A 26,325-nucleotide genomic window follows, 5' to 3' on the forward strand; every position below is an offset into this window, starting at 1 on the left:
TGTATCACTAAATTAATATTTTAAAATAATAACAATAAAATATACGCCTTAATGAAATTCTCACCAATCTCCATATCTGAAATCTTTAGTTGTGTTTTGTAACGAAATACCAGAAACTGCGGTCTTATTTTAATTATTATGCGACCGTTATAAAATTACAGTACCAGATACACAAGTTTCATAACATGAGTAACGAAGTATTTAACAAATAGCATAATTATACATAGAAATACATTATTAAATTAGACATACGCGTACAAATTATATCTCATTTAATGATGTTTTAAAACATACTCAAAATGCTACAAAGGGTTAAAAATCAAACAATTTAGTTAATAGTAGCTTTTTGTATATATTCTCATCATTTTGCCTTTAGAAATCCATTTATTGAGAAATATTAGTACAATATAATAAAAATATCTCCTATCATTTTCTACAACATTTTCCTATGTGACAACATAAGTATCAAAAGTAACATATTGATTTGGCAGCAATCCAATCGTTGATTAAATTTCATCCTTTAAAACTATTTATCAACCAAGCTATGGTGCACTAATATGAGAAAATTGTGCAGTAGAACTTTCCCTCACAACTTCTGTAACGCGTGACGCAGCATGGATGAAAATGACATTCTGTATGTTTTTCGCTGTGGCTGGTCTTCTTTGCAACAGTACGTCATTCAGTCTATACAATTGACGTTGGTAAATATCTGCAGCAACAGTTTAATTTTAGTATACCCTAGAGTCTGTTCATTCGATAATATGTACAGCAAGACTTTATGGCCATGAATATTCTGCGTCGGTGTCGATGTGAATGGATTTCTTCGAATAATCCATTAGTTTATAGATCAAATCTCATCGTCAGTAACAATACGTCAGAGAAAGTTATTATTTTCACGAGACAAGGTGTCCAGACGGAACAAGAGCCTCATAAAAGGTGGAACGTCTTCAAGTCTTTCAGAACAAAATTCTCAGGAGAATAATCAATGCCCCTGGTTCATCAGGAACAATCAAATTCATAGAGAAACAGACGTCCCCCAAGTTCACGATTTTATATCCGAAGTTTACTCTAGATATTTCTCCACTCTTCGTCTCTCGGACAATAGATGTATTACCGAGCTAGCCGATATTTTAGGCCAATAACTCATTCGGCTCTTCGAGGCCTTATTTTATCACAGCCGACACTTCCCCGTTGTGCTCTAACTCCAAATTATAAATACCGCAAGCTGCGTGATAATGACACCACGTCCTTGCCTGGCCCTTGTGCCTCTTAACGGTGTTACCGGTTACGGGCACCCTCCTTATTAACAGTAAGAAGTATCAGTTAGGGTCATTGGATCAGCTGATAGGGTGGGGTTTAGTGGGTAGCCCAGAGGCAGTCTCCACATAACCAGTCCAACTCGCTTATTCCTGCGGGTCTTCCCGACCAGGTATCCGTAATAGGATTCCCCTTCCCGGTTCCGGGTCAAAAAAAAGAGCCTCATAAAATTGGTCCTTTCTTCAAGAGGAAAGTGTTGTATAGCGTGACTAATACGCTAGTGGATATTCTAAAAAATGGGTGTGGTGTCTAGCGATGTACTTACATTATAAGAGTTTCGTTTATATTAGAATAGGAAAATGTTATACGCAAACATTTATATTAGAATATATCTCTTTATCTCCCACACTTAAATCTTAATAAGTTTATTGACCACAAGTTTCTATAGTTCCACTATATAAAAATAAAACTTCCCACAAATATTGTTAATACAAAACAAATGATAAATTACTATTTATAGATTTTAATAGGTGACTTTACTGTCACGTATTCGTCCAAATATTATAAAGTATTAATTAATTACCCCATCTATTAAAAGTTCTTTATGATTAAATACGATACATAATATAACAATTTACGCCCATATAACCACAATTTACATATGACCGAAAATATATAATTTATAAATAACATCACCGATTATTTTATTATAAATAGAATAATTGGGTTTAACAAGCTTTTCTATTACATTTTATTTGACAATATAGTATCGGACATATATTATGATAATATACCGGCCAAAAATATTTCGACATTTGACTAATTCAAAAAAATTATGTTATTGGCAAGCTGAATAATGAATAAAATTTTTTCAACTACATTGATGTTCGATATACATATAAATAAGCATAGTGTGCGTAATATAATATACTACAGCGGTTTATAAAAAAAACTGATTCACTGCTATTTTGGAATTCACACGCATTTGCCGTAAACAAACTCCAGAAAGATTCTTAATATAATCATTCTTAAAATCAAGTATATGGGGAGTGTTAAAATTTTTAATAAATAATTATACCGTACAAAATCATTACAGTTATTATAGCTCCAGATAAATATTGATATTAAAAAACGAGGTTAATGAGAAGATAAAAAAAATTGTTTATTTTTACCTAGAGAAAACGGTATAGTTCAAACAATAAATTAATATTTCTATTTTTTTTTCTTTTCTCCTTTTTATTAAGGAGGGTTTATTTGGACTTGACCTACAATTTAACGTGGGCTCCGAATCGCGGTCCTCGGCATTCAGCCTACCGAATGGTGAGTGACTAACTTAGAAAACATCCCAGAAATCATCCGGTCTTAACCAGCCTGGTTACTGATTTTGCACTGTTGCCTCAAATTAGAATAACAAATATTAAACAATTACAAAAAAAAAATTTAGGACCATGCCCCAGTAGGAGTCGAACCCGCAACTATCGCAACAGAACCGTCCCGTCGCCTTTACCACAGCGCCAACCAAGCCGGCTAATATCTCTAATTATATTAAACTAACATCTCTACAATTCGTAATTCAAAATATTATAGTACTGACAAAAATACGCATATTATTAACAGAAAATACATCAATGATTAGCAAATATAATAACAAAGAGTAACAGCAAGTAACAGATTAAATAAATGAGATCATGGAACATACAAAAATTATCCAGAAAAGATTTAAATTATCAGCAAAACCTAAACTATACGCGATATTGATTGGCTAACTATACGTCATATATTCACTATTGTATTGAAATCATATAAATTAATCCCCAGCCTGTACATACTTTAATTTGGACCTATTAAACACTTACACATTATAGTAATACACACATGTGTATTACTGTAATTTAAACAATAATACTTCTAAAGATAAACCATACTTGGTCACTAAGTGATGGTTTTTTCCGCCAAATACTAACTGATAAGGTAAATATTTGTAAAAAGTTTATTTTTATTGTACAGTAACTTTAAAGCAAGCTTAATCATATACTGCTAATAAATGTATTCACTAGTAGTAAGTAGTATTTTGATTATTCTATTTTGTATGAGTATTTTGAATAATTGTAATGTAGTGTCATCACATCATTCAGGAATATTTGGGTATGAGAAAGCTCTACGGAACCTACACGCGAGCTCACTTTTGACCGAATATAGGGACGAGTTGATAATTCGGAGCAGTGTATGAAGATGATCAAGCGTAATACACAGCAGTTTTTGTGTCGATGTAAGGAAGAAATCGCCGAAAAACGGCCGCATTTGAAGAAAAAGAAAGTACTGCTTCATCAACACAATGCACCGTGTCACAAGTCAGTGAAAACGATGGCAAAAATCAATGATTTGGGCTTCGAATTGCTTTTTTACTATTTCAGCGACTATTTCCCGTTCTCAAATCTCAAAAGAATGCTCGCTGGGAAGATATTTTTGTCAAATGAATAGATGATCACCGAAACTGTGGCCTATTTTGAAGCAAAGGACAAATCATACTACAAAAATCGTGCTACAAAATAGTAATGTATCACCCTGGAAGGTAATTATGTTGAACAAAAAGAACTAATTTTGCCAAAAAAATATGTTTTACTATGGTAGGCCGGAGACTTTTCAATTGATCTGTTATATGCATTAGATGTACTGTTATATGTAATACTGAGTACTGTTAATGCGTAATGTTAAAATAAATTATATTTGACAACATTTTTGTTTCATTATTTTATTTAGACTAGAATTTTATTATACGTCAAAGCCTAAATAAACTAAAACTCAAAGTTCGTGCGGCAAAATCGCGATGTTTTGACGTCATAAACTGAGATGACGTAGGTTCACGGCTACTTTGGATAGACTGTATATTTAACTACATAATAATAAAAACAAATAAACCTTCAACCAGACATAAACTGAATACATCTTTATAGACATACATTCAAAATTTCCCATTTCTCCGTAATGTGAATATTAATATAATTGTTATCAATTCTAACCCAATAAATATCCATATCGTTCTGATTAAGAAGGTCAATATATATTTAGATGTAATGAAACGTGATTTGTAGCAACCAAATTTAGTTCAAAGGAAATTTTGTACGATATATTATCTGCTTTTACACCTTGATAAACAAGATATATTAAGCTTTGTTGCATTTACATACGTTTTAATTAATTTAAAATCTGTAACTGAATATCTTTATAAATAGTTAACATATTCCTTGTTATTAAAATTTTAGCTAGTGAAACCAAAAAAAAGTTTAATAAAATCTTGATAATTGTACGTGTTGCTCAACTCGATGAACTTTTATGATAACCTTCTGTTTTTATTTAAATGTTTAAATAAAAAGCTTGGCGAAAGCAATTCATTCTCTTATGTTCGTTCACATTCATAACAGTTTGACCACTCCTCATCTCTTAATACTAAATGTCGCTAACTGAAAATTGCAGTACTGTTTCAAAACAAAGATAAAATATCCCACTTAACATATTAATTCAAATTTATATTGTTTTGATTATTATTAAATTATAAAGTCGAACAACTATGATATAAAAACATTTAAACTTACCGATTGTTTTTATAATAGAGAAGTCTTCGATATCATAATTATCTTCTTTGTTATCTTCAGAATCTGAGTAATCAGTGTTTTCTTCGGTGTTTGTTCTTGCAGATGAGGAATCTAAACTGTCGGTACTTTCTTGACGGCTTCTAATTACACCATTGACCCACTCTGCCATATTTATGGTTATTGTTGATGTACCTACAATTGTATTTTCTAGTAAATTGGACAAATCAAAAGCTTTCTTTTTGTAGGAATGAATGCTTAATGTTTTTTAATATAAAATTAACCGTTAACGGTTATAAAATGCGTTACAAAAAAAATTACAAATACTATCATCTATAATAATAACTAGATTTTCAAAAATCTCAAAACATACTTAAAATTCCTAATAACCCCTTTATTTAGTATAATCTAACATGAAATTTACAAATAAATACCGACTTGAATGTTGAATAAAAAAAACCACCAGACAGTTAATAAGGGATAATAGGGAGAAAAAACAATTTAAAACATATTAATATTTAAAAAACGCATTAAAACTATTATATATTAATGTATTAGGTATATTGTATTAAAGAAGGGTTATGATATAAAAATTACGACAGTATAGAGGAAGTTTAAAGAATGTAATAAATGATGGGCAGTATTAAAACGTACCGTACAGGAAAAAAAGAAAAGGTATTTCCCACACCAAAAAAAGCGAAAGTTTTATTAATCCGTCGCACACGTGTTGCGTCCACGCTTGATCAGAGCGTCCGAAGCTAACAACGCGATGTTCAAACGACAACTAGCGAGAAGACGAAACCGAGAAACGCCTGAAAGTGGGAAAGTGGTAAATATCGGTGATACTCCAAGACGAACTACTGCCAATTTCTAAATATGTTACAATTAGTTGGCGACACTCAAAAAATATGTTTTTCGCTATAGGATTAATACTATTGTACAGATAAAAGCTGATAACACTTTACTGGAAGAAGTGATCTCATGTTAACATGTCAATAAAATATTTTAAATATAAATCGTTTAATATAGTTTCAGTTATCTTGCAATCTTATTGAAACATCTTATTCTAATGACACATTGTTACTAAATATAGTTGCATTGATATGACGTGGATTCTATGTTTAGTGTCACCTTTCATTTACAAACTAATTATTATAAGGCATTATAAATTATATGTAGTTTTTTTAATAAAATTTATTTAGATAATTGAAAAATATTTTCGCTTTATTTTCGATTTCTTCTTTGGGTACTATTTTCCCTATATTTCGATCAAGAAACGAAGTCGACGTCACAAGAACTCCTCGACCATTCACAATCCATAAAAGTAGAAGAAAGATGAAATTGTAAGGAATAATTTTTTTTGTTCTCTATTCTGCGACATGGTAATCTATCTCAAAACAAGAAGCTCATATTACTCAATTTCCAAACTGTTAGTTCCATTTTTATTTATTTATGAGAAAGGTTCCATCTGTGAGCGCAGCTCTTATCCCTCTACGTGAATGTTTAGACTCGTTGAGCAAGTTTCCTCTGATATTTTTTGCTCTGCTGACTTAACAGATCAATTCAAAACTCCCCGGCCTACCATAGTAAAACACATTTTTTGGCAAAATTAGTTTTTTTTATTCAGCATAATTCCCTTCAAGGGTGATACACTGATTATAGCGACCCTCCAACTTTTCTATACCATTTTTGTAGATTTGTCCTTTGCTTCAAAAAAGGCCCCAGTTTCGGAGATCACCTTTTCATTCGGCGAAAATTTCTTCCCAGCGAGCATTCTTTTGAGATCTGAGAACAGAAAATAGTCGCTGGGGGCCAGATCTGGAGAATACGGTGGATAAGGAAGCAATTCGAAGCCTAATTCATAGATTTTTGCCATCGTTTTTACCGACTTGTCACACGCCGCATTGTCTTGGTGAAGCAGCACTTTCTTTTTCTGCAAATACAGCCGTTTATCGGCGATTTCGTCCTTCAAGGGGTCCAAAAACGCTATATAATAGTCGCTGCTGATGGTCCTTCCTTTTTCAAGGTAGTCAATGAAAATTATTCTATGCGCATCCCAAAATACAGATGCCATAACCTTGCCAGCCGACTGTTGCGTTTTCCCACGCTTTGGAGCGGGTTCGTCGTGTGCAGTCCACCCGGATGATTGTCGATTGGACATCGGAGTGAAATGATAGAGCCATGTTTCATCCATTGTCACATATCGATGCAAAATCTCGGGTTTATTACGCTTGATCATCTTCAAACGCTGCTCCGAATCATCAACTCGTCGTTGTTTTTGGTCAAAAGTGAGCTCGCGCGGCACCCACTTTGCACAGAGCACTATCATACAACCTCCTTTGGGAGTCCACTGCGGTCACCGTCTTCGGTGTTCTTTTCACATCTAAACTTAGCATACCAATCCTTTTCCTGGGCATCGTCCGGAAACTCGGGATCAAGCCAAGTTTTTGCTTCAACTGTATTTTTTCTCTTCAAAAAGCAATATTTTATCAACATGCAAAGTTCCTTTTTATCCATATTTTTTCACAATAACAAAAGTTGTTTCTCTCAAAATGCTATAATTCACGAACTAATGATTCGACAACTGTAAAATGTATACACGCATTTTTTGAGCGTTAACACTAACTAAAAAACATATGGATTTAATTATAGTACCGCCATCTATGTGTCAGGCCGGGGACTTTTCAGATGACCTGTTAGTTTTGTTAAAGTAAATATTTCTTCTTTAGTTAAAATAAAGAATCTGTGTTAAGTACAATAATAAAATGTTATTAGTTTCTAGGGACTTTCGAGTTAGGTAATTGTCAGAGATATAAACAAGTGTGAGTCAAGAGAGAAGCCACGATAAGATTAATTCATTAGTTCGTTTATATAAAGTCTTCAGCTGTTTAGATAGGTGTATTAAATAAAACTATTTGTTAAAACTAATCTCAGTATATAAAATAATATCCATAAAACCTCAACAGGTTCTTTGTCCAGTTTCGTGTCCGAAAGGAAAATGGATATTTTTCCTTTGAGGTTATTAGTTTTGAGATTAAATACTTAACAAATAAATAGTACACAGTATTATTAACGTCATGCGGTGAGATTCTTTCTGCAGAAGTAAATGAAAACAATTGGTGGATTGACAATAGCGCTATAAACCATATGACAAATAGGCCAGATTATTTTGTCAGTTATGAAGCATTCAGTCAACCACAATGCATTAGAAGTGCTAGAAAAGAACATTGAAGGATGTCTGGTATGTATCGAATATTTCCAAAAAATCTTTTTTTAGTTCTAGCTGCTCATGACCGAAATAAGAATAGTTAGTTTGAGTCAACACCTATGTCCCGTTCAGTAAAGATTCATGATCAATTGAAGTTATATGGTTTTCGTGCAGTAAATGGTACTCTGTACAAAGCAGCCATTAAACCATTATTACCTGAACAAATCTGATCTGTTACAGTTGAATCATAAGAGAGGGAGCCACCAAGATAAACGTCATGTGAAAGCGAAGCTCAAGGATTTTTGTATTGATGTCAAAATAGATAAATCAGAAATCTGTGAACCATGTATATATGGAAAGGCACATCGTTTACCATTTCATACAAGAGAGATATTAAAAATCCCAGGACTAATATCAACTATATGTGTGGACTTTTAGATGAATCGTTCGGAAAGAAGCGTTACTTTGTTTTATTTAAGGATAATTGTACAAAATTTAGGTTTTGTTATTTTATAGCACAAAAGTCAGAGGTAATTGAAGCGCAGAAGGACTTTCTAAGGCACACAAAGACATTAGGACTTTCAGTAAAAGAGATGCTGAGTGATAATGGCAAGGAGTTTGACAATGAAGAGGTTAGATCTTACACAAAGGTTGACGGCACCCGACACTCCTGAGCAGAATGGAGTTTGTGAGCGAAACAATACTACAGTTCAGTTGAAATGGCCAGGACCTTGAAATATTCAAATCCAGAAGTGACCTATCGAGCAGGATTATGGGCTGAGTTAGTTAACACTGCAGTATATATTCTCAATGGAACGGGAAAATCATCTGTAGATGGTGTTAGTCCTTATAAATTGTGGAATGGAAAGAAGCCGCGAACCAAACATCTAAGGATTATGATTCAACATGTTATGTCTATATCCCTAGTGAGAAAAGGACCTATAGGATATAATGGTGATGAACGGTTTAGAATTTGGATTGAAAAGGATCAAAGCGTTATTTTGTCTAGATATGTACAATTTGAAGAGATGAACTGCGATTCATGTGGAATCTACGGACAGTGGTTGTTTTTCAAGGGTTAAATGCTTCCCAATTAGAATAGTTTATGGTTAGAGCTCTTTGGGCACCTACAATTTGTGGCCTTACAGCTTCAGCTGCTAACTTTTATTTTGCTTTAAAGAACTATATTATCTGACTTAATCAATTATAACTGTAACCACTTAATCATTTGACCTGTTGATTGTGGAAACAAAACGATACTGAGGCCTTAAATGTATCCTAATATAACCCAACCGCTTATGTCCAGACTCATCTCAACATTCAGTCTTAACATAAAAACATCATTTCATTCCTTCAAATACACAGGGCTATATGACTCGTGCGATATAACACATGCGACGAAGTTGTCATTTAAAACAATAATATGTTCCTAATCTAAAAAGGATCAACTATTCAGCAAGGAAAGCCATCATTTTTACATCTTCCGTCTTATGAGAATTTATTTCCTATTACTGTCTAAATTCTTCCATATTTTAGATGTCCTAGTAGACTAATTGCTGAATATTGCCCGTTTTACATGCAACCACTATGTATGCATGTCAATCATTAAAATCTCATGAAACAGGCTTTCCCTGACATATGATATATGATAACTTTGACCCAACTGGTATCAAGATAGTAACTTAATGTTAAATACGAGAGTAGCAACGGCTGTGTAAAAATATAATTCTCACTCCCCAAGAAATTGTTTTGCCTTTCCAAACAGGCTTTCCCTGACATATGATATATGATAACTTTGATCCAACTGGTATCAATATAGTAACTTAATGTTAAATACGAAAGTAGCAACGGCTGTGTAAAAATATAATTCTCACTCCCCAAGAAATTGTTTTACGTTTCCAAACAGGCTTTCCCTGACATATGATATATGATAACTTTGATCCAACTGGTATCAATATAGTAACTTAATGTTAAATACGAGAGTAGCAACGGCTGTGTAAAAATATAATTCTAATAATAAATAAAATAAGTAAAAATATAATAAATATAATTCTAAATATAATGTTTTGCCTTTATAAATAACTAAAAGTTATCTTTACAGTATCGAATTACAGTAAATTAGACAGCTTAAATCCCTTTGAAAAAAAGTTTAAAATAAATTGTAATTCGTCTTGTAACTTGTAAAATGTAATTTCCAATGAGTCCATATTAATAGACAATACAAATATCAAAACGTATTAAAAAATTAACACCACGATAATTAATAATAAGCAAATAATTTTAAAGTTATATATTATAATAATTAGATCATAAAATTTATGCATTTGTTTATTTTCTCAGTCGAATTATTACATCAGTCTAATATATTTCACCTATAACAAAATAAAATTGAATTTCAATCTCTTACAGGAAGTAGCCTTTAAGTACAGGAGTATAAAATTTCACAAAATAAAATACTTCCTGAGATGTTTTTAATTCTGGATACATTTTATTTTATTTTTGATTCATTATTAATTGCTGATTTACGTCAGTTCACATATTAAAATTGTCCCATCTTTTATCTATACTTGGACACTCGTCATTCAGTCTGCTGTATGAATTAAAAATATTAATTATTTATAATAGACATTAACACATTTTGCAAAAAGTGTTTTTCATATGCTTTCTACATTCCTTAATTTTTCTGCCTTTTTAAAGAGACAATTTCCGATACAAGAAGAAGAATTTGCATCGTAATCACAAATATTGGATGGGTTATATTTAGGATAATATACGAGATAAATTGAAATGTTGTATAGAATCAGCAGATTTTATATGCACTAGGGAAAGTCCTTAGGTCAATCCATCAACTAATGCGACGGTTTCAGTAATAAAAGAACGGCAGAAAGCTTTGCGCTGCAATCACCTATATTCAACAGGTTATAACCAAAAAACTACCGATATACACAATAGCAATTTTCCCCCGATAGCTCTTCATTTAATTGTTCAAAGCAGCTAGTAGTATGTAGCTCGTCGATCCCTGGCACATATCTGATTGAGGCACTGACTGTCAATCATTGTTACATTAATTAACAATAATTATTATAATAGATAAACGAGATCAGGAATCACTATTAAACTGTAGGCTCCTAATAATATCCTGGAGGTGGACTAACATCAATAGAAAGAAATAAGTTATGATTTTTAACGGCATTTATTTGTAAACAATTTTTTACATTATATACTGTTACAAGACTTACTCTTACTATCTTTAACAAATAGTATATAACTAAACTGACCATACACCAGGCATTTTCTAACATGTTGAAATTGAGGAAAGCAGAGAATTTAAATTACTCTAGGAAGTGACATAAACATACAAGTTGTGCGTTAATTTAGATCGATTTTATTTTAAATCATTACCATATTTATTATGTGTATGGCCAATTTAAACTGAAACAATTGGTATTTATTAAATTATCTGAAAAAATCATAAAATCTTATTCCCTAAAGCACTGACCAAATACATAAGTTCTTACAATTATGGAATTTTAAAAACAATCCTTTGTGATAAAGTAATGATAATACTCTTAACAGAAATGCAAACACCGTTCTTATTGTCTGAATGTTTTGCTTGTCTTTTTTGATTTGAAACTAATACTGCTTACTTGACCAAAAATTAAATGTTAGTAAGCTGGTACATTATTCCATACCGTATAGATATAATTTTTGAAAGCAGAAAGCATTAGTTACATGTCAAGCAATAATTTTTAGGGAGAAATTGTGAACTCTTGTCTTTACAAACTTCAAAACACTAAAAAATATTTAATAGATTTATATTAAAAAGTTATAACAAAGCAGGTCATGTTCCCTATTGTCAACTGTAGAAATAACTCACTGCCTATTTTGAACACTCCTTTAGATGTATTTTCCTTTAAAGATAGTTGCAAAATATTTTAAATCCTCAAGCAAGCATATTTAAGCGCAAACACATAAAACAAATATCACTTTGTAACGATTATTTTTTCTAATGACCCAAAAACATGGACACTATCAATTTGGATAAAATTAAAATTTAAAATAATATAGAAAAACTTAACTTAAACAAAACTGAATTAAACATATTTAATTTGCAATGAGATAATATTAAAATCTCCATTAATGTTTCGATGATAATGTCTTGAGATCATTAGATATATTAATTTCCGTTGGAATCCTCAAATTATATAAAATAATTGCACTAAATAATAATCAACAGAAGTTTAAAAACGAGTAACTAATTATCACACAATTGACTGTCTTTTCACAAACAGCATATAGTTATGCTTATTTTGATTAAACCCGTGTTTAATATACTTTTACATAATAACTAAGGGGACACAAAAATGTTATTCATTCAACATATTGAAAAATATGTTAAAATCATAATGTAAAAGTTCTTTAAAATGTGTATTAAAATTAGAATGCTAAAAACTGAAATGTACTAGAAACTATTCAACAAACATACACCATTTGATTTTTAACAATCCGGGTCAGTGCTTCTATCTTTATTTTAATATAAAATTTAACAGTAATTTCTTTTATATCGCAGAACAAGAATCATAAAACATACTGAATGATACGAAATTAAATATAAAATAAACTTATAACGCATTTTCTCATGATTTGTAATAGTAAATTAATTAAACAAAAATCATGTTCACATGTTCAACACCTCTATTGTATATTGGAACTATTATGATAAAAATATTATTTTTGTCCTGCGAAACACATCTAATACAGTAATTTACACTAAGCAAGGGTCCGAAGCTGATATGAAAACGTGGATATACACTTTTTTATATTTACTTCTGCAAATGATGTTAAAATACACATCCAAGGCACAATATGTATTCCAGTACTTTATATAAATTTAGTTAATTTAAATTTGTCTAGTATTTTAGCTTACATAGTTCATGTACAAATGTTAAGATATTTTATAATGAAATTAGAATATGTATCCAGATTGATCTCGATAAATTTAATGTTTTATCGAGATAACCCATATAATTTACTAAAAAACTAGACTGACAGTATATAAAAATTACAACAAAAACGTTTCACTAAGTTTCTAGAGACAAATAACTATGGCACTTAATTACTACAACGATGACGTACAGATAGAGTTTTTTAGATTTTTTTACAATATATATAAAAATACTTTTGATTGATGTTTCCTTACACCGCTAGTACCAACTGTTAAATGATACCCAGCACTGAAATACTTTTTAATCTACATTTTGATAAACGTTTGGTTTTCAAAATTGTAACTTAATATATTTTATCAATTATTCTTTCCAAAATTATTTGTACTAAATGTACAAAATGGTCCATTTCAGCTTATAATGTCATTAACATAAAATAACACAATGCTGAAAGGGTTCCCAATTAATTCCTCAGCATTCTTAGAATATAATATGAACAACAGTTAATTAATTATTTGTCTACTTTTTTGTTGGGTCTGAATTGATTAAAATACTTGGTATAAAATTTAAATGATATATAAAATTTTGTGGATATGCATAATACAATATAGATATATCAGTTTCATAGAATGCTGTAGAATAAATTAAAAATTATACAAAAAATCTCTTATAGGCCATAAATTAAGGTAAATATTAATATGAAGAAAAATGCCATTTATTTACGTGATTGTTATTGGACCCTGCCTTTATGGGAAATTATACCCTTTTTTGAATGACCATTTAAAAATCCTATTTATAAACACACACTACGTATATAAAGGAATCTAGTAGAATATGGAAGCCTAAGTAGTAGAGTAGCAAAATAGTTACTTGAAATTAACTCAACATCATTCACTAAAGAGGTCGACATTTAAATAGGATTTTTAATTGAACACACTTGTATATAGATTCTAAGAGCAATGGAAAGACAGAGCGGATAAGAGATGCCTTATATTACTAATAGAGACAAGCGCTTCGACAATTATCACTCAGATATGTCTGGTTCCACCCAGTCAACCTTAGCCCATTCTGGAAGCTCAGTTTCAAATTCCCATCCAGGTCCCTGAAAAAAAAACAATTTTTTTTTAATAAGTTATTAAAAACTATTTACTTGTCTACGTTTTAACGAACGAAGTGTGGACGTTCTAATTAATTAATAATCATTACTCATTATTGGGGATCAAATAGTAAATGTAAAACTTTGCCATCTGCATTTGGATTAAAAAGTTCATCAAAAAAATACATCCACAAATCTCAACAAATGCAGAGTAAAGGTTTAGTTTCAAACTAAAAATATTGGGCTTGGAGGACGTTAACATGCCCTTTGGATCTTTAAGTTTTTTTCAATTCGAGGTTTTCCTCACTTAAAAGCGGCACCCAACATTTCTTTTATTGAAAAAAGGTATAAAGTTGCACTCCTGTAACATTTGCTTGCTGTCAGATTTAAAATCTCAGGATGCCCTCCACAAAACATAGAAAATAGAATGGGAACTATACATGGGCACTCCCGTAATCATGTTTTGCGCGTCCGAATCACAAGAGGGCCGTAGGTAAAATGATTACAGATTTCATTTCTTTTTTTCAATTTGAAATTTTGTGACATCTATATGACAGGTTATTTTTATTTCATTCATGTTTCATTCTATTTTTGTGTATAATTGTAAAGAATGTTGTTATGTTATTATTTTTGTAGCATTTAAGGTAAATATTATTTGTTTAAATGCAAAATCATAATATAACTGTTATTTTCCAGGATGTTAAGGTTCAAATTAAATTAACTATTTTCCAAAGTATTCTGCTCTAACGCCGTTTAAGAAAAATAAACCGTTTTTAAGAATAAATAATAATAAACTTCAGGAAACTTCTTAAGATTTCCTATATGAAGTTTTTGAACAGGAAGGTTTATTCTTTGCATTTCAGTCCGACCAAATGATTATGGACCCAAATGTGGAATATTATTTCTTAACCAAGATGCAATTCCTAATTGTAATTTTAATAGTAAGTCTTTCATTAAAATCCACATCGACAATTGAATTGAAATAAATAATATGTGTATATCCACAGATCATTTCCCCTAACCTATAAAAAGGGATAATATAGTTAAATATTGGAATCAGTACTTGCTCAGTCCACATTAGAAATAAAAAAAAATAGAAATAAATAAACATCATATTTTTTTTCAAATAAAAAAATCATTTTTTAATTTCCCCCTGTAGTAAATAAACCCGTTTTACACGCCTTTAAGTGGTCCAAACGAACAAAACTTGGTTACAACTTTATACGTGGGAGACCGCATTCTAAGTCTGTCCATTTTGTAATGCCGTCAGAGGCTTGTATCATACGCCTGGTAAAAGAATAAAAGAGTGCTTTTGAAGTTTTACGCATATCTTCTATTCGATTGAAGCTCATTTTCATCTTAATGAATACGTAGCAGAACAACAGCTATTGGAGTGCAACGAATTCGAAATGATTAGATACTCCTTCATTCACCTAAAATGACTATATAGCAACTTCGGCACGATAAATTGTTAGCCCTAGATTAAATCAGTGCCGTATGTTAAATTAAATGAATGTGAGGGCTAATGAAATAAATTATTAAATAATGATAATAAACAACAATTTTTGATGGGTTAATTTTTTTAACCAATATATAAAATATACATTTTCTTTTGAGACACCTTATATTATTGCTTTGATCTTGTGGCACTCAATATTTTTGCTTTTAAAAGTCATAATGGCTTTGAAGTTTTGATAATATGCTTTTTAACAAAGCATTCTAACTATCCAATATTGAGTCTTCATAGAGTAACTTGTAATTTATTTGTCTTTGACCTTTTCAATACAGCATATTATATTTATATATAATAAATCCCAGCTACACATATCATTAAATAAATTAGTGCAAACAACCTTTTTTCATGAATCTTCATGTTTACAAGTGTATTTATACTATTATATTAATTTTAAGATGAGTTATAATCGGAAATTGCCCTCAAACAGTGTAGGTAGCACTGTATTAAAAAATAGCGAACTTAAAGATAAGTTAATTACAATGTAGCTAGCGATATTTGAAATAACACAACAAAAATTGATTAATGAATAATATATATGTTAATATAAGTTTCTTACCCTATATTTCCATGCATGTAAGTACATAACCAAGTCTTGTGGTTTTGGGTCTCTATACCGAACTTTACATTCATAGCAGTGCGGATCAACTGTCATTTTATCTGGATTAAAGGTAAAGTCGGGTGCTTCGTGGCCTGTTTGCGTTGCTACAGTAACCTAAAAATAAAAGCGCAATCAGCTGGAGTAATATTTGAGATTATCCACATTATATTATAAAGTATTTAAAATATTTTAGCGTAAATAAGTGGTGATCGTAAGGTATTTTTAAAGATAATTTAGAAGACACTGAAAAATTAGAGAATTCTTAATTAAATAATTAATTTAGATTATAAACACATTCTAGAAGCAAATAAAAATTAACACTAAATGTTATACCTTGGCATCGTGAACAGAACGCTTTCCATAAGAAGACATAGATAATGGATTTGGTGTAGATTCACAGGCTGGTGGTGATGACCGACTGTCGCATGGCTCATCACACGGTGAAGGTTCACGAGAAACTGGATCAGCATCATCATCCCCAAGTACTCGGCCTGTAAATTTTATTTATATATACATACACATATTATCCTAATATATATATAACCAGACATACCTTTAGGAACTAAAGGTCCTACTAATGAATCGTCCAAATCCTTTCTACTGTTAAACATTGATAATTCACTATCACCGTCCATTCCTAACCAATTTTCCGCATTGTGAATATGTATTAGATCTTTGACTAACTCATCATCAGATTTGCCGCCAAGATCGCCACCTTTACCTTTTAATGGACCGAAAACGTCATGATTGTATAAAGGATCATTAACAACTGGATAACCTGTAACACATATTTCTCATTTTATTATGTAACAATGAAAATAGTTAACATTTATTTAATTCATCGATATTTTAATGAAATAGAGTAAGACTTTATAGACTCTAGTAATAATTCTTAATCATTAGAATTCTTTAAATATGAATGAAAATAAAAAATCATAGTTGTTTTAAGCAACACAAACCTAAATACTGCAAATGAACACGGATTTGATGCATTCTTCCCGTTTTGGGTTTGCAAAGCACAATGCTGGATTTGCCATTATATCCCAGTTTTTGGAAGAAAGTACTGCATTCCTTTCCTTTAGGCGATACCTTGCACACCCCTATTTTATAACTCACAACTTCAATGGGTTCTTTACATTCTACAACCTCACTGCAAAACGAATAAGAAATAATGAACTTTGTAGTAGAGATTCCAGGTGGTATGGATTCGTTATGACACAAAACATGTTAAATAAGTTAATGTATACTTACTCAGGGAATTCTCCTTCGACCCTACACACATACTCTTTCGAAACAAGCCTATTTCTAATTTGATGCTCCATCTGCCTGGCTTTTTTAGGCGATCGGCCAAAAAGCAATAATCCACTAGTCAATCTGTCTAACCTATGTATGGTCCTCAAATTTTTTAAGTTGTATTCCTTAGCAAGAATAAAAACCACCGTATTGTGTCTGTATCGTCCACAAGGGTGTACCTAAAATAACATAGTTTCATAATAACAAGATTTAATCTGTATAAATTGAAGCCACCTAAAATGCATATACATATTGCCAACATTTAAAAACAAATTCAAAGTTATATTACCCTTTACCTATTTTAGTATAAGCAAATTAGATGTTAAATTGTTAGCCCAACTAAGCAGCAAATTCTAAATATATTATAAAACCTTTACCCATTTTACGCTTTCCCGTTTAGATGAAATGTTTCACTAGATGTTGAAAATGAAAATGAAATGAAAACAAAGGTATGTCAAAATACTACTGTTGTGTGGAATGTAACTGTTAAATAATTTTGAGGAACTTATAATTTACAGAGTAACTTATATCAGACACCAATAATCTGAAACTATGTTCTTCAGTTATATAGGCTTTAAACTTTAACATTATTGAATTTTTGAAAATTATTGATTAGCAGTTAATCAAAAACAATCAAGTAGCCATATAATTTTACATTATTATAACTAATTTTAACTGAGTGCTAAAACACTAATGTATCACTGTATAATATAAAAGGGTTGTATTTTTAGTTTAATGTTACGCTACTTTGACACTATACTTTATTAAAATTTTTTCTCGTTTAAACATAATTTGTGTTGTTTACATTTCTGTTTTTTTAACACAATAAAAACGTATTTCTCAGTAAATTAATTAATTATACTGGCTCTTGCTGGTATTAGTTTTTGCAGCATTCAAATCTTTAAAATTCTTTAAAATTTTCTATGTTTAGTGTCCTATTTATATCAACTTTTAAATTTATCTATTTAGTTTCGTACGGTTTATACAACTTTGACAAATTCTATTGTTTTGTTTTCAGAGAAATATCTAATTAGAAAATATTAGAATAATTAGAAATTTCTAATGTAGTTACCATCATGTTTGGTAAAATGTTATTAACTAGAACACACATTAGAAGATATACTTTGAGGAAGATAATTAGCCACTATCAGTTAAAATATACGATTAAGATTTGTATGAGGAAAATGGACAAAAATAAATAAGAAAATAAGGAAAATAATACATTAAAGTATATTCGAAAGCGTTCCGTTAATATGAACATATTTTCCCAATATGTAACAAGTTTTTTTTTGTTTTACTAGTGAAAAATTCTCCTGTATTCATAATTTGACATTGGATTTCACATCATCCTCTGAAGAAAATGATACCAAGTTGTAGCAGTTGTTTATTCTCGTTTGTGAAAATAACGTGGTACATTGTGCATAGTACATTTTACAGCATCCCAATTGTTCAACAACAAAGCTAAGAAGCTCTTTGAATATTTTAATGTGACTACGATGCGTTTTTTGCATGATTTATTTTTAATTTAATTAAGTTAATTGTCAAATGTTTAGTCTCAGAGAAGCATAGAATATAAAAGGCAACCCTCATATAATATACAAGTAATATATGTACGTCTTACTATTCTATTAAAATTATATAAAAATACAATAAATTAATAGTTTCTATTGCAAGGTAATTGTAATTGTAATGTCAAATATTATTCGGAGAAATTCAATTGTCGCCTGAGGCTTTTAAACAAATTTTAAAATAACAAAGTTCTTCGATTTACCTCGAAGTGAATTTAGAGCGAGATCGCCTTAACTAAAATAACAAGAGATTAAGAAGCATTTGTAAATTTCGTTACCTTCGTATTTCTGTTAAATTTCAGAATTCCCTATGCAAATAAGTTTATAAATACCCTATCCATTACTTAACGTTATAGTTTAACGTGTCCAAAGTAAGATAAATTGTCTCACGTGTGTTGATCTTAGTGAAAATGTAGGATTTACTCTAAAGTAACGAGAATTATTTCTAGTCGAGTAAAGTAGAAAGATAAACAATCTGTCTACTTAAATCGTCCGCATTTTATGGAGAAAAGTACAAGTAGTTTTTAATGTATTTTATATTAAGTTTAAGTTAATAATAATTTTATGTATACAAAATGATGCTAAATAATTACTCACAAATCGTCTAGTGATATTATCTGTGTCTCTGATATTAATACAATGTTATACTTGTCATCAAAATATGAATGATTACTTAAATACTGAATAACTCAATACATTTAATTGGATTTGGAGTGATTAGGTATGATAGAGATTTTGTTTTTTGTTTGTGTTGAAGAAAACAGTTGAAATTTATAAAATGACATCGAAAATGTATAGTGAACATATTATATGTATAAAAACGAATGTTTCTTGGTTTGCATGCTATAGGTATAGTTATTATGATGTTGTGGATAAAAATATCAGGAATTAATACAATGCTTCCTGAAAATTATTAAAAATCTATGGAAATAAATATAGTATGTTTAGCTATGGACGATACTTCTAAAATAATAACCTTAACCTTAAAATCATTTTGGTTTATTTTCTAGTATTTCCGGTCTAATAATGAAAAATAAATAATCGAAATGATCGAAATTGAATTTATTGTTTTTCAAAGGTCAAAAGTCATTGGGCGCCGAAACAGGACTATACTAATTCCATTGTCTGAACCTATATGTGAGAATGATTCACCACTTCTTCGACTTTTTCTGAACACTAACAAACAAACGGTAATATTCCATTTTGAAATGATTTTCTTGCAGTGCTTTAACACCCGTTTCATTATATGATTTCACTATATAGAGTTTTTAAGGCAGGGAAGATTGTGTAGAACAATAAAATAATTTTCAAATTAAAATCTCAATCTTTTATTGTATGAAAACGTTTCACCTTACCCTCGCAGTATAGCCACTTTTCATCACCAGTAACAATACACCAGTTCAAATTTCTGAATACTACTTATATTACATGGGTCTTGTTAACTTCACAGTCTAAGAGTCCATCTTCTAAAGTGTAAACGTTTTAACCTACGCACTTCAATGACATCGCGTTTAATTTTTTGGAGAGTGCATTCGGATGCATAGACGCTCTTTCAGAGTATTTTAGATTCGCACTTGTTAAGGTTTCCTGTCATATTACTCAACAAAAGGTCGTACTGGTAATACCAAAGAAACCGGCAGCCATTTACTTCAATTTCATTGGGAGTAGTTCGTCTTCGAAGATTCATACAGTATACATCTGTCTTATATAAAAAAAAACTTTTGTGAAAACGTGAAATGATGTCGAAAATATAAATAGTAACGTTCGTATGAAGAATAAAAGAATGAAGATCCTGAGCATAAAAATGAGTGTGTTGAATACTTAACATTTCGAATATACATTTAAAATTGTTACTCAAGAAAACTGATTCTAAAGGATGAAAATTCCTTCATCTTTATCATATAATTTATCTGTTCGACTAAAAACTCAAAATCGATCAAAAAAAAAGAGGCCTGATTCTGTTTAAAGCCTATAAAGAGAAATACTTGAGTGAAAACAGATGAAACATAGAAATAGCATTATCAGGTGGTGTGAATAAAAAAAAATATATCACATTAGTTTAAGCAAAAATATTACATGATTAATTTCTAGTTTTAGTAAATCTATAGAACACAGAGAATAGAAAAGTGGAGCCATTATAACCATGTTTCGGGTGTGCTTCGGGATCACCAGACGGTCGGAGTTATTAAAGCAAGAACAACTGCCAACTGAAGTTTTTGGAAATAATTTTAATGAAATATGTTTTCATAGCACGATTTTTATAGCACTTATGGTAGAAACGATTTGCTTAAATGCCTTAATTTTTGTTTAAACTGTGTGATGCGAAAGTTCAAATAAAGACTATTTTCTAAAGGACTTAATAGAAGTTATTAGGAGCTCCTACATAAGTAGAGGAAGAGCATTGATTAACTTAAGATGCAATTTCTAAGTGTAATTTAAATAGTATGTCTTTAATTATACTTATATTTTAAACAAATAACATGAGTCTGTTCACAGTTTTTATTTTTTAACACACCGAAAAGGAAAATGTGACAACAAAAGTTTACTTTTGGTTTCAGCCGTAGCTGTTAAGACCACATTAGATTCTCACAAAAAGAATTGCAGGTAAACAGATATTCTTTTCAAATGAAAAAAAAGCTGTATATTTTAATACAATTAATAGTTTGAAGCATCTTCAGTATAATAGGATGTTGTAATAAGAAAAATAACAACTGTTATTTGTTTTGATGGATGAGAAAGGTCGTTAAAAATTTGAAAGGGTAAATTTTCAATTTTTTAAATGTTGTAACAGGCCTGACACATAGATGGCACTACTAGAATTAAATTCATATGTTTTTTAGTTAGCCCTAACACTAAAAAGATGTGTGTATAAATTTGACAGTCGTCGGATCATTACTTTGTGAATTATAGCATTTTGAGTAAAGCAACTTTTGTTATTGTGAACAAAATAGATAAAAAGGAATTTCGCATGTTCATGAAATATTGCTTTTTGAAAGAAAAAAATACAATTGAAGCAAAAACTTGGCTTGATGCCGAGTTTTCGGACACTGCCCCAGGAAAATCAACCACCAAGGATTGGTATGCTAAGTTAAGATGTGGTGAAATGAGCACCGAAGACGGTGAACGCAGTGGATGCCCAAAAAAGGTTGTTACCGACGAAAACATTTAAAAAATCCACAAAATGATTTTGAATGACCGTAAATTGAAACTGAATGAAATAGCAGACACTCTAAAGATATTAACTGAACGTGTGAAAGCTCTGTGCAAAGTGTGTGTCGCGTGAGCTCACTTTTGATCAAAAACAATGACGAGTTGATGATACGGAGCAGTGTTTGAAGATGATCAAGCGTAATAAACCCGAGTTTTTGAGTCGATATGTGACAATGGATGAAACGTGGCTCCATCATTTCATTCCGAAGTCCAATCGACAGTCATCCGAGTGGAGTGCACACGATGAACCTGCCCCAAAGCGTAGGTAAGCGCAACAGACAACAAAAACTAATTTTGCCAAAAAAATGTGTTTTACTATGGTAGGTCGGGAACTTTTCAATTGACCTGTTGGCAATGGGGTGAATATGATCAACATATGTTAAATTTATTCTAAGAATAGAAAACTCAGCATATTCTTATTTCAGAATTTTATTATTGGTCTAATGAAACATTTTTCATATTTGTTAAACGTAACAATTGTCACATTGTATAGTTTTTTATATGACTGAAAAATCTTTTTTTAATTTCTCCCTATAAATATTGCCGCTTACTGCACCCTCTAGTGATTCCGAAAAGTAAAATTCGGTAGATTTTACCTCCGCTATTTTGAGGATCGTACAACAGAACTTGAATACAAAAATGGGAAAAGTATAGATATGGAAATTGAATGATAAATAAATTATATCACTTTCTTTGCCTTTAACTAAGATACAAATCATAATTATAAATAGTATCAAACACAAATAGTTTTAAGGATTCTTAGTAGCGATCGTTTTGGATTCAAGTTAAGAATGATCGTAATTTAATACCAATATATTATAAAAAGGAAAGTGAGTCGTTGAGTTAAGTAAGCGCTGTGCAAATTTTAGCTTTATACCTATGTACATATATACAAATAATAAGTAAAAGACAATAGACAATAAAATTGAAACAATACATTCGTAAACGTCCTGTAGGCCATTACTTAATGTAGGTTAATTAGTTCTCAATTATCAGTTTAAACAAGAGTTGAAATTAGTCTTGGAGTTTGAACTGATTGAGAAAACCGGTCACACTGCTGGTTTACTCACCGGTAAAGAACACGGTTTGTCCAAGACAACAATGTCCTCGTCGACGTGTATTAACTTGATCGAATGAGATAGCACGGGGGTTTCGTGTCTAGAACCACCGATACAAAATGACCTTACTGTTACAACAACGTGGGTTTAAGAACTTTTACTAGGGTGGTGTGACTTGTACCTTTATTTTGTTAAGTTACATAACGACTAGTATAGCTAAAATTGCAAAGCATTATTTTCGCACACAGAAGCTAGGTTAGTAAAAATTAGTTTTCTTCTTTGACATGCTTGTAAAAGTTATTATTAGTATGAACTGTAATGTGTGACTTGTATTATATTACTTTGTGTGAATGTACCTGAGGTATAATACTATAAGATAATAATTATTACTAAAGGTTAAAAGAAGTACTACCCAACAAAAATATTGTTTGGTTCATTGTCTACAAATTAAATAGGTGCTGCCTGAACAGACGTCTTAGTTCCATTATTTTTCTATGTATTTGATTATGTGAAAATTATTTAAAAAGAGATCTAGCATCCATCATAATGCTACAAACTTTTTTACCTAATGTTCGTTGAGGATAGTATGTATATGTTTTTCAGAGTATTTCAGAACCATATGGCTACAGAATAAAACCAAAACAATTTTAGGAAGGAAGTCACGTCAAATAATTGGAGCATCCACATCTGAAGTAACAAGCATAATTAGCCGGTCAAGGTGCCGGAGCATTCGTTTCTCTAGGTTGGTACAGGATATGAGTACAAATTTGACTTCCAAGCAAATCCAACATTTTTGTCGAATGAAAGACGCAAAAAAGGTCAAAATGAGAGCTATCTGAAAAACAAGAAATTAACACTATCTGAGGCCAAAAATGTTGTAGATGATCGTTAAAAATTATGAGATTTAGTGAAGGGGGCTCTTCGAGGACTTGGGGCACCAACAGCAAAAGCGTATTGAGAGGTAGACACTGTCTAATAGTTCCGGCTATCAATTGGTCATGATATTGATGATGACAAACTTTCCATATGAAAAAATATTTATATAAAACCTTAATTTTGGAAATATACTTGAAGGACTTGACGATCAGTATCTGAATGAATCTGACGACTGGTCATTAAAGTTATTTAAATACGTCAAAACAAAATATAATACTTTAGGAGTGTTACTAACATACCGTGGTAAGATACGTAATTATTAACGTAAATAGCGATAATGATGTTGTACAAATGAGATGAGATGTAACAACAAACAATTAATATGTAATTATTATGGAGAATAGGATAACATATTTGAGATAAAACACTAAAAAAAGGCTCAATTGATGTTATCTGATTTAATGAGAAATAAAATGAACAAAAATGTCCATTATATGATAGCATCAGAGCATGCTCATCTCATGAATAGTTAAAATTCGAAAAAAAAGAGAAATATGCTATTAAATATTAATTATAACCTTTCAATACCTAAGATTTTTGTAGATATTAACAAAAAATTGCCCAACTATTATATAGACCTAAAAATATATTATTTGTTCAATTTAAGCTTATATGAAGTTTTCCTTAATTAAATATTAAAATACGTCATTAAAAAATGCTTAGTATCTATATATGTATAATTTTCAAATAGAGTAAAATATTCAATGAAAATAAATATAAAGTGCAAATAAAAGGTTTAAATCAAATGATTAAAAATTAATTTTATATCTGTTGGGTATTATTTCATATCGTTGTTAAAACGATCGATACTAATCGCAGAAATATAAATATTCACCATTATGATGAAATGTATATTACTAAACTTTAATTAAATGAAATTTACTTAAATAGATATTAATTTAATTAGCTGGAAAATCGTTCAAATTTTTCAAATATCAAGACTTGACTGATTCATTGTGGATAATGATTTAAGAGGAAAGAAAATTTGAGACGTTACTTATTATTATTATTCTTACCAGACGCTAGCTGTACGACAAAATTAATCCGAGTTGATCAACAGTTAAAAAACGTTAGAAAATATTTTTAAAGTGTAGTGGTTACTACATAAATATAACCTCTTGAAGCTTTTCTTATATAACGCTGTTTATTTGGAATAAAGTTGGTTATAATATGTTTTAATGGAATAAAATAAACCGTTTAGTGATTAATAATGAAAGTAAAAAATCATTGGGTTCTCTGCTCAGGAATCAGCTAGGTTTAGTTTATTACGATCTGTTAATACCCAAAGAAGAAATGATGAAGGAAGGTCGCCAGTTGGAAAATATCAAATTTAGTAGGTAATGCTCATTTGGTCCTATCAATAACAAGAATACACCAATCAAGTACTTCCAAAAAATAATGAAATATGACCCATAAGTGTCATTTTTCCTACCTAAAGGTCTAGTAAAAGTATATGTCTAAAAAGTATATGTCTATAAAATAAATATTAAGTGAGTTAATAATCAATATTAAGATATCAAAGTCTAAAGTATACCAGAGCAAGCACTACAAATGATAGAACACACAAGCACAGAACACACAGAAGCCCACAAATGTCTACAGATCAGTACAATTATGTAGATAGATAATGGCAGTCCTTGAGCCACTTACAGGTATTGAGGCGGGTTTGTTGACCACCACAATGTCTTCGTCCATATGTACAATGGTGATCGCTTGGCTAGTGACGGGAACTTCGTGTCTAGAACACACACTTGCTTAGTACGCCAAGGGTATGTAATAGTGAATTAGTAAAGACAATAGCCAGCTAACTTAAATGAATGCATTTAATTTCACATGTTATTACTCTTAAAGTAAAAATACAGACAATACAAAATTATGTGCTACAAAAAAAGTAAAAATAGTACTACTTTAAAATATCAGGTGTACAAATAAGTCTCTGCAATTTGATAAAACAACAGGTCAAATAATTATGTTAAAATTCACTAAAGCGTTATACCATAAGATTAGACATCTGACTTCTTATTTTACTTCTTTCATTTCAATAAATATAGA

General features: G+C 30.6%; 2 protein-coding genes across 7 annotated transcripts in view; both read right to left on the reverse strand.

Annotated features, from left to right (window-relative positions):
• Pka-C3 (Protein kinase, cAMP-dependent, catalytic subunit 3) overlaps positions 1-5,703 on the reverse strand; it is a 55,615-nt gene extending 49,912 nt beyond the window's left edge. Inside the window, exons 1-2 of one of the 2 annotated variants that reach the window (XM_076400379.1) lie at positions 5,502-5,703; positions 4,851-5,042 (exon numbers count right to left, since the gene is read on the reverse strand). In XM_076400379.1, the coding sequence (XP_076256494.1) occupies positions 4,851-5,019 (169 nt within the window). In that variant the 5' untranslated portion in view covers positions 5,020-5,042; positions 5,502-5,703. The remainder of the gene's footprint in view (positions 1-4,850; positions 5,043-5,501) is intronic. The other variant, XM_076400380.1, reaches the window with a different exon arrangement.
• A 5,526-nt stretch (positions 5,704-11,229) lies between these two features.
• Positions 11,230-26,325, reverse strand: part of LOC143193586 (pseudouridylate synthase RPUSD2) — a 662,639-nt gene continuing 647,543 nt past the window's right edge. For 3 of the 5 annotated variants that reach the window (XM_076399897.1, XM_076399895.1, XM_076399899.1), the window contains 7 exons: positions 25,924-26,011; positions 17,460-17,680; positions 17,168-17,358; positions 16,762-16,986; positions 16,542-16,699; positions 16,167-16,322; positions 11,230-14,100 (listed from right to left, as the gene is read on the reverse strand). In XM_076399897.1, coding sequence (XP_076256012.1) covers positions 14,023-14,100; positions 16,167-16,322; positions 16,542-16,699; positions 16,762-16,986; positions 17,168-17,358; positions 17,460-17,680; positions 25,924-26,011 — 1,117 coding nt within the window. In that variant the 3' untranslated portion in view covers positions 11,230-14,022. Of the gene's footprint in view, positions 14,101-16,166; positions 16,323-16,541; positions 16,700-16,761; positions 16,987-17,167; positions 17,359-17,459; positions 17,681-23,349; positions 23,438-25,923; positions 26,012-26,325 lie in introns of all 5 variants that reach the window. The other 2 variants (XM_076399898.1, XM_076399896.1) reach the window with 1 other exon arrangement.

Source organism: Rhynchophorus ferrugineus, unplaced genomic scaffold, assembly GCF_030347505.1.
Source record: "Rhynchophorus ferrugineus isolate W39M unplaced genomic scaffold, kcgeb_rfMv2 rfM3, whole genome shotgun sequence".
Taxonomy (NCBI): Eukaryota; Metazoa; Arthropoda; class Insecta; order Coleoptera; family Curculionidae; genus Rhynchophorus; species Rhynchophorus ferrugineus.